Source organism: Dromaius novaehollandiae, chromosome Z (genome assembly GCF_036370855.1).
Source record: "Dromaius novaehollandiae isolate bDroNov1 chromosome Z, bDroNov1.hap1, whole genome shotgun sequence".
NCBI lineage: Eukaryota > Metazoa > Chordata > Aves > Casuariiformes > Dromaiidae > Dromaius > Dromaius novaehollandiae.
In genome coordinates this window covers 3,074,077-3,087,489 of record NC_088132.1, presented here as the reverse complement: position 1 = coordinate 3,087,489, position 13,413 = coordinate 3,074,077, and the positions used below count along the sequence as shown (strand labels likewise).

The 13,413-nt window shown below is 39.3% G+C and overlaps 1 protein-coding gene across 5 annotated transcripts in view; it reads left to right on the top strand.

Annotated features, from left to right (window-relative positions):
- The window catches only part of MOB3B (MOB kinase activator 3B), a 92,621-nt gene extending 79,591 nt beyond the window's left edge, over positions 1 to 13,030 (top strand). For 3 of the 5 annotated variants that reach the window (XM_064501197.1, XM_064501196.1, XM_064501198.1), the window contains exon 5: positions 9,747 to 13,026. Coding sequence is in view for 2 of the 5 variants with exons in the window: in XM_026104851.2 (XP_025960636.1) it covers positions 9,747 to 9,776 (30 nt within the window). In the remaining 3 variants the exon portion in view is untranslated. Of the gene's footprint in view, positions 1 to 9,746 lie in introns of all 5 variants that reach the window. The other 2 variants (XM_064501201.1, XM_026104851.2) reach the window with 2 other exon arrangements.
- Positions 13,031 to 13,413: the final 383 nt, after the last annotated feature.

The window sequence follows — 13,413 nt, the reverse complement described above, 5'->3', positions numbered from 1 at the left end:
AAACAAATATGTTGAACATTTACATGCACCAGATAGATGCACAACAGATACCTAATATGCCTGTGCATAGAGATAATTGAGGCAGAAATTGCTTGTGTGTGTGTGTGTGTGTGTGTGTGTGTGTGTGTGTGTGTTCAGTGGCTCTCTTTGGGCATATAACAAAGGCATATAGCTATTACAAAAATGTACAAACTTCAGGAATCTCTGTGTTATTTTTATTACATAAATTCACAAGCATTTTCCTAAGAGGTTGTTGCCCATAGCTGAAAAATTGGTCTTTTTTCAAAGTGGCAAAAGGACTTACTATTTGTCTGGGTACTATCCAAAAGTAGATAAATATTAACTAAACCAGCTTTTAAGTAGGTATCATTTTCTTTTTTTTTTTCCTTTTTTTTTCCTTTTTTTTTTTTTTTTTTTTTTTTTTTTTTTTTTTTTTTGCCCCTCAATTGTTTGTCATGACCAAAATTTCTGTACAAACAGATCTGGTTGCTAATAAAACAAGAAAGTAGTGATAGCTAAAGAAAGTAGTGATAGCTAAAGAAATGGCATCTTTTCCATCTCCCCCTCTTCCTGCAAGAAATCAGGGAAAAAATAGATTCTTACATTAAACTCAATATTCAAAAAAATAAATTTCTCAACTTTGATGGTCAAAGAAAGCAAAGTTCCAAGATGCACTGCAGTGCCATATTTTCTGAATATGTCATTTTTGGCTTGCATGTTTTTAATGACTATTTTTATCACATCAGCTGCTTTCCTTGCACTGTATCCAAACATAAAATGCTAAGAACAAGAAGACTGAAGGATATTCCAGTTGACAATTTTCTGTTTGTCATTGATTCATCAGAGGTTTTTGGGTGGTTCTGTTCAGTGTTTTGCATTAACTGTTAAGTGTCTTGTGCTCTGATGCAATTGTTTCTCTTGTGTGGGTATGTAAATACAGGTTTTGTGTTACTGGTGAACAGTACTCCAAATAATAAATCCTGTTTTAAAGTTTGGCTAATGAATGTGAATTACAGGCTGTTGAACAAAAAGTACTTCTCCAAATTAGTCCACATTTCACAGTTTGTAGTAAGAAACAACCCATTTCTACTTCAAAGAGATTATTACTTATTGACTGACTCTTTCCATTAGTTTTACTGATTTTTGGATTAGGCTCTTCTCTCTAATCCCAGTCCAACCACAAAACTGAGAAACAGCAAATCCCATCTTTGCAATTGCGAAGAGATAAGTCCAACTGGACTTTCCAGTCCAACCAACTGGAAAGATCTGTAGACCTGGAAAAATGGGGAAAATTGTAATCATTGTTCCTTTTAAATAGTGTGTATACTGTTAAACAGTGTGTGTGTGTATATATATATATTATATATATGTATATATATATAGTATAATACTGTTAAACAGTAGTGTATTAAATGATCTACATAAAATACCTGCTACATACAACCACATTGTAGTTCTTGGTAGGAAACTAGCATGTCTTCTGAAAAGGAGATGCAAAATTGCATACCAAAGATAGTTTTGCTGTTTCCTTTTTCCTTCTATATAACCTCAGTACCAAAGAACAGCAAATTTGAAGTTCATTGAATAAGATGCACCAAAACCCACCACAGAAGGACTTCTGTACGGTTAGTCGCAAACAAAACACACGGAAGGTGAAAGAGAACGAAGTAAGAACATCTTTGGAATATGATAAAATTTAAGCAAATCAGTCAGCCAAAGGCATATTCTGTGCATCTACCTGAATCTAATCTTACTGACATGTGCATTTCATAGTATAATTTTCTGATCCTGCTGCCACTTGAGGCAGTTAATAAACTCCTTTTGTCATCAGTGATAAGGGATTACTTGTGCAGACAGGAGTATTATCTGCATCCTGCAAATGTCGCCATACAATTTCAGGAGTAATCAGCTAGGATTATTATAGTTCTCTGAACATCAGGCCATGTTCAGCTTCAAAATAACTACCCCGAAGCCAAACAGATTGGAGGAGGGATTAATTTAGTCCTCTTCACTGAGATAATTGAGAGTCATTGAAATAAAAGCTGTTCCAAAATCTAACAAAGGAAATACTCAAATGATCAATATTGGATAGCAATTCACAATCTGTTATTTCTTCTATGAGTGTATGGAGAGCGAGAGAGAGAGAACCAAAAAATAATAAAAAAAACCAATAACTTTGGAGAAAACGATTCATATATGCAGATTCAAGGCATGGCTCTCAACTAAAAATGCCCAAAAAAGAGAAGAAATTTGCAAATCACTTAACTATTACCAGTGTGGCTTCAGCATTCCCATTCTGGTTATTAGCTGTCTAAATATAGATTAGTTATGCAATGCTGGTTCTTGGACTGCTTTGTTTGTGTTATTCCATAGTAAACAGCCTCTTTTGTGACCAAGATACTGAGAGTTTTGCCCACGTGGTGATTATTTGTCATTTTTTGAAATCTTCCTGAAAAAAACATCAATGAAAAAGTGATCATCATTTGTGCTTTAGAATGGAATGTGAATATTCTTTTGCACCTTATGCTTGTTCATTGGCTTATTTTGTGGTTCTGATTCGAACAACTGAAAGACTGTGAATTAGCTTAGTGGGTACATCGTGAGCCTCTGAAGTCTTGTTATGTCTATATATATGGGATTCCCCCAGGTGTGGTTTTCTTTTCATTGTGTGGGGGTACAGAGGAAAGAGGTATGATACAAAGATGCTTGTGTCTGCTCCAGAAAAGCCTTATGATTAGGAATCACAAGTTAGCAGTGATTATGTGTTGCCTCTATGTCCAACATAATGTATTTATTCATAGGATTATTATGTGAATACTAAGTTCTTGCAATATGATTTAAGTCAGGGCATCACAGGGGTTTGGGTTTCTTGGGTTGCAGTGGATGGAGATATCATGAATGGGTGATAGGCTGTCAGTGAAGGCTGCTTTCTCTAAGTTAGTAAGTTAGGACAAGCCAAATGTGTATGGCATCCATTGCTGGCATCTCCCTGCTGTCTGGTATGTCATGGTCATGTTCTCCAAGTTTCTGGATACCTCTGGGCAGGGTCTCCATGCTCATTACGAGGTAATACATTTCCTCTACTCACTTCTCTGCTGAGGCAATTTTATCCATGGCTTAAACCCTTATAGAGTTTTAAATAGTTGTCAAGGACTGAAATACATCTTTGTCATGCCATCACAAGGTTTGTCTACTGGCAGTAACAGGAGCTAAGAGAGAAGAATAGCAAACTCAGTTATGCTGCATTTGTGGAACTGGAAATGCAATAGGGGCACAGGGGTTGAGTAAGAATTTGAATCTTCAAAGCAGCCCTTGTTTTTTTGAAGGTGATTATTGCATTTATTCATTTTTCTGATGTCCTTACAGCATATGGTTATACTTCTTCATCTCACTTCACGCACTTTCCCATCAGCTTTTGACACACTGTGAATCCCATCAAATACACATTCCAAGATTATGTCTTGATTTTTTTATGCCTTATGTTTTGTCTACTGTATATTTGACTCACACAAACATAGAAACACCATTTTCTTAGAATAATATGGTACTTTACTGGGAAATGCATTCTTCAGGTATTCCATTCAGACTTCATCAGTGCTTCTGCAGAGATGGATTTGTCCCATTAGAGAGGAATTTCTTCAGCTACTCACAAACTCTGTAAGCTGTTTGATTTTTTCCTACTTTATTTAGCAGGGGCTGAGAAGCAGAAATTGAGATTGTTAGGTATAGAGTTATGGGCTGAATGTGTCTGACATGCATGTTGGAACAGCAGGGAGTGGAACGGAGTAGACACTCATCAGAGAAATGATGAATGATTACCCTTCCAAGATTATTGCATTTTTTCCCCTCTTCTGAGAAATCATAGTGGTGCTTCCATAAAAATATCCAGGAATGCATCTTTCCATGACATCACAAATACCATGGAAATAGACAAATCTCCAATCCTTAAAAAGTGTTGCTTATGAAGTGCCTGTTAGGGTAAGTCAGCAAATGAGAAAGTGCTTTAAGGACTGGGTAAAAAATAAAAAAAAAAAGTCTCTTCAAGTTCCTTAGAAGTCAGTTCTGTGTTAAGTTCTCCTTAGTGGCTGATCTGTGGGCATATTCAGCACACAAGTTGGGTCTTGTTTTATTTTGTTTTCTCCTTTGCATTTTGTCTTCAAGGAATAACACTTGTTCATGCCTTTATGTTTTGAGTTAATTGTGCAAGCCAACCTTTAGAGTAGCAACAAGTCTGAATGCAGTAATAGAGAATAATACTCTGGAATTTCTTGTAACTGCTTTTCAAGAGGAAGTGCAACTCCAAAAGATAAATGGTGTTAAGCCCAGGCTCTGGTAGTGAAAACTTCTGTTACCTATGTTTTGAGCACTGAGTGAGCACAGAAAGATTTTTAAAGTTTTGAACATTTAAAAAATGTTTGTACATGCCCGTTTGTGTCCCTCTACCTCATTCCCTAATTTGTCTGTCTAATCTGTGTACTCTATTTTCTAATACACCATTAGAGCTGGGTGTGGTGGTGCCTTAAGCCAAAGACTTAGCAATTCTAGTGTTCTTGCCTTGTCAGAACAGTCAACCAACAACCATTTGTTATTTCTCCTGTTTGAGAAATACCTCCATTTGCTTTTAGTAGATAATTATTAGTCAAGAACATACCTCTGTGTTTTTCTCAAATTAAAATGAACAATAAAAACTTGTGACAAGCACAAAGCTAGGAAGATTCAAGAAAGAACAAAAAAGATATAGTTTCCCACTTGCTGAAGGTAGTGCCTATGTAACTGCTGAGCACCACTATAATAATGAGATAAATCTCTTTTGAGATTTGAGAGAGACTTCTCCCCTGATTTAAACAGAGTGAGGTTAGATTTGTTAGGTTATGTGATAAAGCTCATCTTCACAAGCACAAAGCAGAGCAAGGGAAGGGGAACCCAAATTACCTACTCAGAGAATGGACACCCTGTCTGGCTCCTCCAGGGCTGTCCCAGCAGAGCACCAGCCCCATGGTCTGGATGTGAAACCCAGCAAGATGAGTCATGGCAGCAGCTCTCTGGAGTACCTGTTGGACTGAGGTGATCACTGCCTGGGGTGTGGGACAAACGGTGGGATGCAGTGGGGGAGCATTTGGGGATTGCACTAGGCTTATCATGGGATGGTTAGGGCAGGAACCAAAGACAGTGAAAGGGAAACATCTAGGTGGTGTGAGGAGGAACAAATGTGTGAAACTAAGGGGATAAAAAGGGCTGGTCAGCTGTACATGGGTATGCTTGTCTGGCCATGCCCTGTGCCTGAGCACCACAGTCCGTCCTTTCTCTTACCAAATTCCTTTCTAACTATTTTCCTGGGGGAGGGACTCTCTGTTCTGTGTGCTTGTGTGTGGAGGTCTGCGTGCCAGCAACTGGATTCAGAGCAGGGGGCAGAGGGCCTGTGTGTCTGGTGGCAGCAATGGGAGTGAGTGCAGGTATGCAAGTCAGAGTGCAATCGCTAGTGAACATCAAGCTGGACCAGCCAGTGAACAGGTGAAGTGATCTGGGAGCCAGGGGTATGTGTGTCTCTCTGACGGCAAGACCACAAAGGAGTTGGCTACTGGAGGGACTATGGGTCTCAGACAACTGCCAGGGAGAGACCATGGGGACAGAGGGTCAACTGAGATATGTGTGTGTGTGTGTGTGTGTGTGTGTGTGTGTGTGTGACTGTGAGTAGTGGTGGGGTCTGTACCACCAGCTGGAGTGGGGCTGCATTCTCGGGGGGACAGTTGCATGACCAAGTGCCAGTGACTGAGGAGATGGAGGATCCAGGGATGGCAACAGGGCAGACTGACGGTCTAGGCCCAGGTGCTGGAGGGATCCACATTGTACATATGTATATATATGTCCTACTAATGGGTCTTTCTCCAGATGAGCCAGAGAGGGGAACAGGATGAGGCTGTTGGTGCTGTTTCTGTTTGTGTGAGTGCTGAGTGTGTCTGTCTGTGTTGATCTGTGTGGCCAGCTAGGTATATAAGTATTATATACATGCGTTTATATATGCACCTGCTGGGAATACATTCTCAGCCTTGCTGCTGATTGGACCTGGGGACATGGAGTTGTGGCAGCCTTGTGCCATCAGGTGACCGAGTTCAGGCTCCTCACCTAATAACATTCCCCAGCGCCCATCAAAACCAGTGCAAGACTTGCTAGCAGACTCTGAGAAGAGGAGATAATTAATTTTTAAGAATAATTATCTCAATGTGAAAGATTGGCAAGTAAATGCACTTTGCTCTGTAAAATACCAAGCAACAGGTGCTGTTTCATAGAGAATGCAAAGTGCCACTGCCTAGCTGAGATGTTCACATGGACTCTTCAGATGTAACCTTTCCTCTCATTCTCACCAGAATTTTGACTGAAACTAACTTTTTCCTTGCCAGCTTCATAATTACATCAGTCTCTATGAGAAATCATCTACTGTATATTTTTCTTCCCTGTTGAAAATTCCTTTAAAAACAACTAAAAGTAGAAGGTCAGTCTCACAAAGCACATACCAATTCACTGTTCTATGGATCATGGTCTTAAAATGTTTCTAGTTCATTATCATTCGCTGAAATCAGTAAAAGCTTGTGCTCATACCTGTAGGAGTATAGTGTGGCCATGTTTGTGTGTTTTTGTGTCCTTCATTTACAGATAACAGGATGGGTCCATACAGAAAAATGTATGCATCGGGGATGATTTTCTGACTTTATAACTTCTGTGAATATTTCCAAAACCAGAGACAAGCAAGTGTTGGAACAGAAAGGTCTTTTAAGTGGAAGCAGGGAGAAAACGGCAGAGCCGTTTCCAGCAATATTGATATGGGGAGAGGTAGAGTTTAGCAACATAGGAGTGAAGGGGGATGCGGTGAATGGAAGGGATCCTGAACAGAAAACAAAACCAAACAAAATGCCAGACATGAAGGGAGAGACAAGCTTGGGGAGAATTTATACTGCTATAAAAGATATCTTCTGTCCCAGCAAAAAATATCTTAGGTAGCATTGTAGGCTCAGACTCCATGACACTTTGACAATGAAACACTTACAGCTTCACTCTATTGCTGCTGAAATATTTCAGACACACACTGATTACATTTGCTTTAAAGCACTCTAGTTTACATCTTGTGCATAGATAATCTAGGTGCCTACTCTTTCCCTTTGCCTGGATGCTTTTATCTAACCTCCTTTTTTTTTTTCTTTAAGAATGGAAACGGATTTCACATAATGAATTTGTTATTTGTGATGTTTTGTTATTTCACTGGGAGGCAGAGTTTGCCTCCCATTCCTTCTGGAGGAAAAATGGCCAAGTTTACTGTGACACTGATACTGGCTGCGTTATCGCCTTACTGTTTCCCTAACAAGATAAGCTGCTACTGGCTGACTACAAATAGCAGTGCAGCAAAAGCTGCAGAAAAAAGTGGTGTTATTTCATCTCACAGATCTGTCAGCTTGGTTACTGGGAGTACACTGTTGATGTGTAGATGTCAAGTACTTAAATTTAAGGGACTGCAAAGATTAACACTGCTTTGGGATGCGTTAGCATCTAATCATTCTTCTGATGGAGAAAATAAAAGAAGTAGTCAAAAGCTGGTCAGAAAACATAGACTTTGGCAAGGAGTCCTCCCTTCCTCAGCATATTTTAGTTCATTTCTATTTGTGGCATATTTTTCGGAGGAAGAAGATGAACAAGTGGCAGTCCCAGCTTCTGCAATGTGCTTGCCTACTCGCTCCATAGCAAAAAGTCTGGCACCACCCTGTGGAGACTGTTCAGAGTGTAAACCAGTCAGGAAAGACCAGCAACTGCATTTGAGAACCTTGCCTGGGAAAATCAACTTTGGAAATGGTGTCAGGCCTTGTCAGCAAGGGTGGTGCCAGGGCCTGCGATCCACCTCCTCCCTGCTGCCCCCCACCCCCACCCCGGAAGAGCTTCCTGAGGGCTTCAGACCAAGCCAGGTGCTGCTGTATTTTACCAACTTCTCAATGCCTCAATGTTTGGAGCTAGTTATCATGAAGTTGATGTAGTAGTGAATTATCTGTTGCTCCTTAGTATTTCCTAGCATAGTTGTTCTGCTGATCTCTCAGAGTAAGAAGAGAGGTAAGCATTTTGTATCTGCTTGACTACAAAAACAATAGAAGCCATCCAACAGTATATTGAATTGTGCTAAATTCTGCATCTGGTGTTTGTTGCTCTAAAGGGATAATCCTAATTGCAGCCGTTTTAAATAAAAATTAAGGGAAAAAGGGACAGGTTTTTCCATTAGCATTCACCTTTGTCACCTTTAACAAAATTAGAGAAAGAACCAACTACTAGTTCAAACTGCGGTATGGATCGCTGTAGAGAGTACAGATTACTGTACTAGTTACCATTGCCTTTATAATGGCCACGAATGACACCATGCCATTCTCTTACTTTATAACAGCAAAATAACAGCTGATGCTATAGAAGTTTGTGAAACAACCAGAAATAAAAACTAATTAAAGCTCCAGAAGGGAAAAAAATCCTTACTATTCTATGTATTAGGTGAAGAAATGATCAATTAAGTGCAAAGTAATATATAGATACAAGACAGTCAGGAAACCCTTTACATGAGGTACTAATCGTCTTATAAATGATAAAAAATTATTCAAGCAAGCTAAAAAAGAATTTCAGAACCCCCCTGATAACTTGGCAAATGTAAGTATATTATCCAGGGAGACTGCTATAGAGGTCTGAAGACACTAGGAAAATAGTCCCTAGTAGAGGGACTATATTTCCTTCATTGTATCTTCTGGAAAGAAGATATCCTGCATAGCTGTGACAACCCTCGAATACTTCAGTCCTTCAACTTTTACCCCAAATGACACATACTTGTGCCATATGTGTGGATGGTTGTTGGAATGTAAATTGAATCTGGGACTTCTTTGCTTACTCATTGAGCTCAAATCTGTAGGAAATAACTTGTATAAGGGTTCAGAGATAGTGATGAGAGCTGTAAGACCTTAATATGCCTCTATTCCCACAAAGGCTCTGTTACACAGAAGAGCTGACCTTAGTTCAGAGCAAATCAGATTTTCACATTTGAATTCTGACAGAAAAATAGGTAAGCAACAGATCACCTCATATGTCTTTCCAGAAAGTCTGCTGGCAAAGATGAAGAATTCTATAAAAGGGAAATAACCAGGTAACAGATAGTTTATATGGAAATGCCTGTAAATCAAATCACATCAAACTAAATCAAATCAAGCAGTCGATCCAAACTCCAATTAGTGATACTAATAGAGTCTGTGAATGGTCCAAGACCCCATCCTAGAGACAAACTCTGCAGTTCTGATAAAGCCCTAGAGAAGATTTACCATGTTGGTTCATGTGTAGGTGGAAATAACTAGGTCAAGAATGTATCTGCATACTTCCTCTTAAGTACAAGTTCAGTGGCAACATTTAGAGTCCATTTTCTTACATTAAGTTAAAAGGTTTCCTGTCTCACAGAGCTTTTGCAAGTGATTTTTTTTCTTTTATGTGGGATGCCACACCATTTACCTGACATGGTTAGGGAATCAGTAAAGTATTAAAGTTGTCAAAAATGACAAAATGCTGCATGCTAATTCCCAGTTATGTTCCTTGCCCTGAAAATGACAGAGAGGATCAGTAGCATGGTGGCATATGAAACTAGATGAGTTTGCAGAGATGCAGAAATGGTAATTGTAAAGACTCGTTTGCACATTTTACAATGAATGCCCTTTGCTTTTTAATTCCCTCTTCTTGTTTTACAGAAAGAGATGACAACCAGGATGTGTCACTAAAAAGCTAACCACTGAAGAAAAGCAAAACTCAATTTCCTTCTTACTGCAGAGCTTAAGAACATGACAGCCCTTGTGCACTGAACCTGCCTGTTAAACCATAGGAAGAGAAAAGCTGAGAAGCAAGAAAGCTGAGAACCAGTTATTTTCGCAGATGCTTCCCACCACTGTCAATGTTATTAACCCTGACTATCCTGCTACGAACCTCATCTGAGTGACATGGATTACTGCAAAAAAAAAAAAGAATCAACTTCATATTAGCTCTGGCTCCTCCGTTAGGGATGAGAACCTCTTTAGCCATGAATGACAGCTCATGTTCCTGCCGCTAAGGCTTTACTGAAATTTGGGTCCCTAGGCTGACCTCCAGATTTGTCATTTTGAAATGAAACTATATTGTTAGCTGCAATGTTGTTTTCTTTGTGTTTTGTTCCCCAGTAATGTGCATTGTTTCGAAGTACAATGGAATATTAAAACACTCTGGAATCACAGAAGAGTTTGAGACTTTCATGTCCCTCACCTCTCACCAGGCCTCCCAGTGCCTTATCAGCATTCCCAAATGCCAGAGCGCCTTGTATTTCCAGGCACAAAGTTGTGTCCTCTAGCTGATCAGGCAGTTTGTGCTTCATTGTGACTCATAATTGGTTGACAATGGGACAGATTCTAATCTCAATTACATTAGTGGAAATCCAGATTTAGCTCTGCAATGTTGATGACTTTTCTTTGAATTCTTACTAATGTGACTGACAGAAAATCTGCTCAGTATCTATACACTACACTACAGAAGGAAAAAAAAAACTATAGTCAGCATTCTCCTAAATACCTTATAAAGTGCACTGATCTGTTACATAATTTGATGTGCCCTGCCTCTTTCAGAAAAAGGATCCCTCTCATTCACTTTAGAGCTTGGTATTTCCAGGAAAAAGGGGATTTAATTTGGTAATTGTGAGGAAGATATGGTGAAGAAGATAACTAGTTTAAGGGTCAGGACCAGAAGACCTAAGTGCCAATGTCCGTTGCATCTAAACAGTGTTCAGCAGTATAGTCTGCTTTCCACATTGGAATAATACAGATTTTTTTTTTTTCTCCTATACTCAGTACAGCTTAACCAATACATTTGTGGGCAGCCTGAAAGGGTTGACTGCAGTAAATCCAGTCTTCTGGGTCAATTGCCTATTAAAGGATATCTTGTATCATTCTCCAAAGTGCCTGGTCTTGGCACTGTTGGAGATGGAGCTGTAGCCAGTACAGTGCTATTGAATTTTACTACTGTAAATTCCCATCTAGCATTCTCACAGCTGGGCAGTACTGCAGTGCTATATTTTAAAGATTAACATAAAAATGCAAATCTGTGGAGTTTTGTCCAGAAAGATCAAACTGTCAGCAGCTAAATGAAAAAAAAGTATTTTATGTATAAAATCATTTATTCTCCATTTTGTTAAGCTACTTCCTATATGCTATTTTGAGGCTAACTATAGCACAGTCTAAAGATGCACCAGAGTTTGTACCCAGTCATTTTGAATTACTTTTGATTAAGTTTTTTTGTGGCTGCATTATTCTCAGTGTTTGCAAAACTTATCTGTGGCAGGATATTTTCCTTTTTCTAAAACTGTCTTTCAATTTAATAAACTCTTGTGTTTCATTAGCTGTTTCTGTTAGCCCTTTTGGAGTGGTGACAGGCATCAGGCCAAAACCTTGTGCATAAGAGACAGGGAAGTGGCTTCATGGGCATCCTTTTCATTTTCCTTACGTGCAGTCTGGTATCTCGGCATTTTACATCTATGGAACTGGATTTATTATTTAAAATGCCACATAGAGCCCAAAACCCAAACTGAAGTGTGCTAGGTGATGATGAAATACAGTATCTCCTAATGAGGTTGGGCTTTTGGCAGGATATCTCCCAACAAGTATTCTTGTATTTAGTACAGATGTATTCAGCCATGGTGGGACCAGCTCTTGCCATGGACCATTTCTCCTTCTCCTGTGCCTGAGATTTGATATCCTAACAAGAGCAGTGTCTGGAATGTGATATCACTACATAAAAGTGTCATATTACCTCTCCCCACAGAGGTGAGAGGTGCAATGCCCTGTTGGAGCTAGTTCTGGAGGATTCCAGCTTCATCAGTAATTTCCTCTGGACCACCTTTAGACAGAATCTTATTTTGGTTATTAGTCAATGTAAGGGTGAGGCGGGGGCACCGCCTGGACTCCCAGCAGGGACGGATACACAAACACAAGGCATACGATGGCCAATACGGAGCATTTATTACCTCTGCATCTGAACGGGGGTTCCCCGACGTTTTCCCAATCAAGGCAATAATAGAGTGGGGGATCCCTGGCACCACTGAGCATCGGTCCAGGGTGAGGAACACCGTGGGGGGGGCACTAGATGAAGTTTTTATGTACCATACACATGCACAGTAAGCATGTTGAGCTCATTGGTATTCCCGAATCAAAGCCCAGGTGCAGCGCCAGCCTGGCACAGGCTCAACTACATGACTATGGTCAACATGCCCTGTTGATGCTCCTTTTCCCACGAAACGGCCTGGCTAGCTTCCATCGTCTATCTCCTCAACATTCTTCTGCACTTTCCCATACAATCACAGATCCTGATTTTTCATTCTCTCTGTAGAATGGTAGAAGCAGAGGGCAGATGGTACCTGCAACCACTGTGAAATAGGATATACAGTGTATAAAACAGAAATATGCTTCTATCACACACTATGCTTTAAGAAGGGGACAGCACTGGGGAACCCAATATAAACAAGTCATCAGTGATCAGACCTTTTTCTTATACTGAAGAAATTAAAAACATCTTTAAGTCTTTAGTTCCATGGGCAAAGCAAATCTAATCAGTAATAAGAACCAGGTAGTGATATACGTTTAAATCCAAAATGATCAAAGCTGATTCTTCATGTATTTCATGCTAAAGAGAGAGGCAACATTTTCCATGGTCTAGTCAAACAAAGTTGAAGTTTTTAAAGCAGCAGGTGTTTCTTTTCTGTTCTTCTGTTCTGTTCTGTTTCTTTTAGAAAGCTTTCTTATTTTAACACAGATATTTTATAATAAAGATTTATAATACAATATTATCCCAGGGGAAAAAAAAATCACTTGTCTGATCTAATTCATGTGTGCATGTGCATATATGTTTGGGTGGGCAGGTGGATGTGGAAGTGTGGTGAATGTGTGTATCTCTGGCTCTTTCCCCCAGAACACATTTTTTTTCTTCTTGTAATTTTTGAGGGAGATGTATATTTCTAACAATGAAGTGGTTGATTCCTTTTCCTCCTTCATGCATCAGCACTGTTCATTATGTTAATTTATTTTTAATGATATCAGATCTTAGATGCTTTAGTTCTGTGTATAATTAGTCATTCAGCCCTACATGAAGAGAGACTGACACTAACTGCTAAAGTTGTTAAAAAAAAGAACACTGTGGAAGATTACTTTTCAAATCAGCTCTAGTTGATGAAGCTAAAAAAATCGAATATCATGAATTAAAAGATACATAATTGTGTAAGTGTTGTGAAATCATTTGGAATCTAACTCTTTTAAGCTAGACATATGCATATGGTGGATATGCTGGATAAAATTTTCTGTCAAGCTCATGGGAGTTTGATACGAGGTAGATCAATCAGTGCCA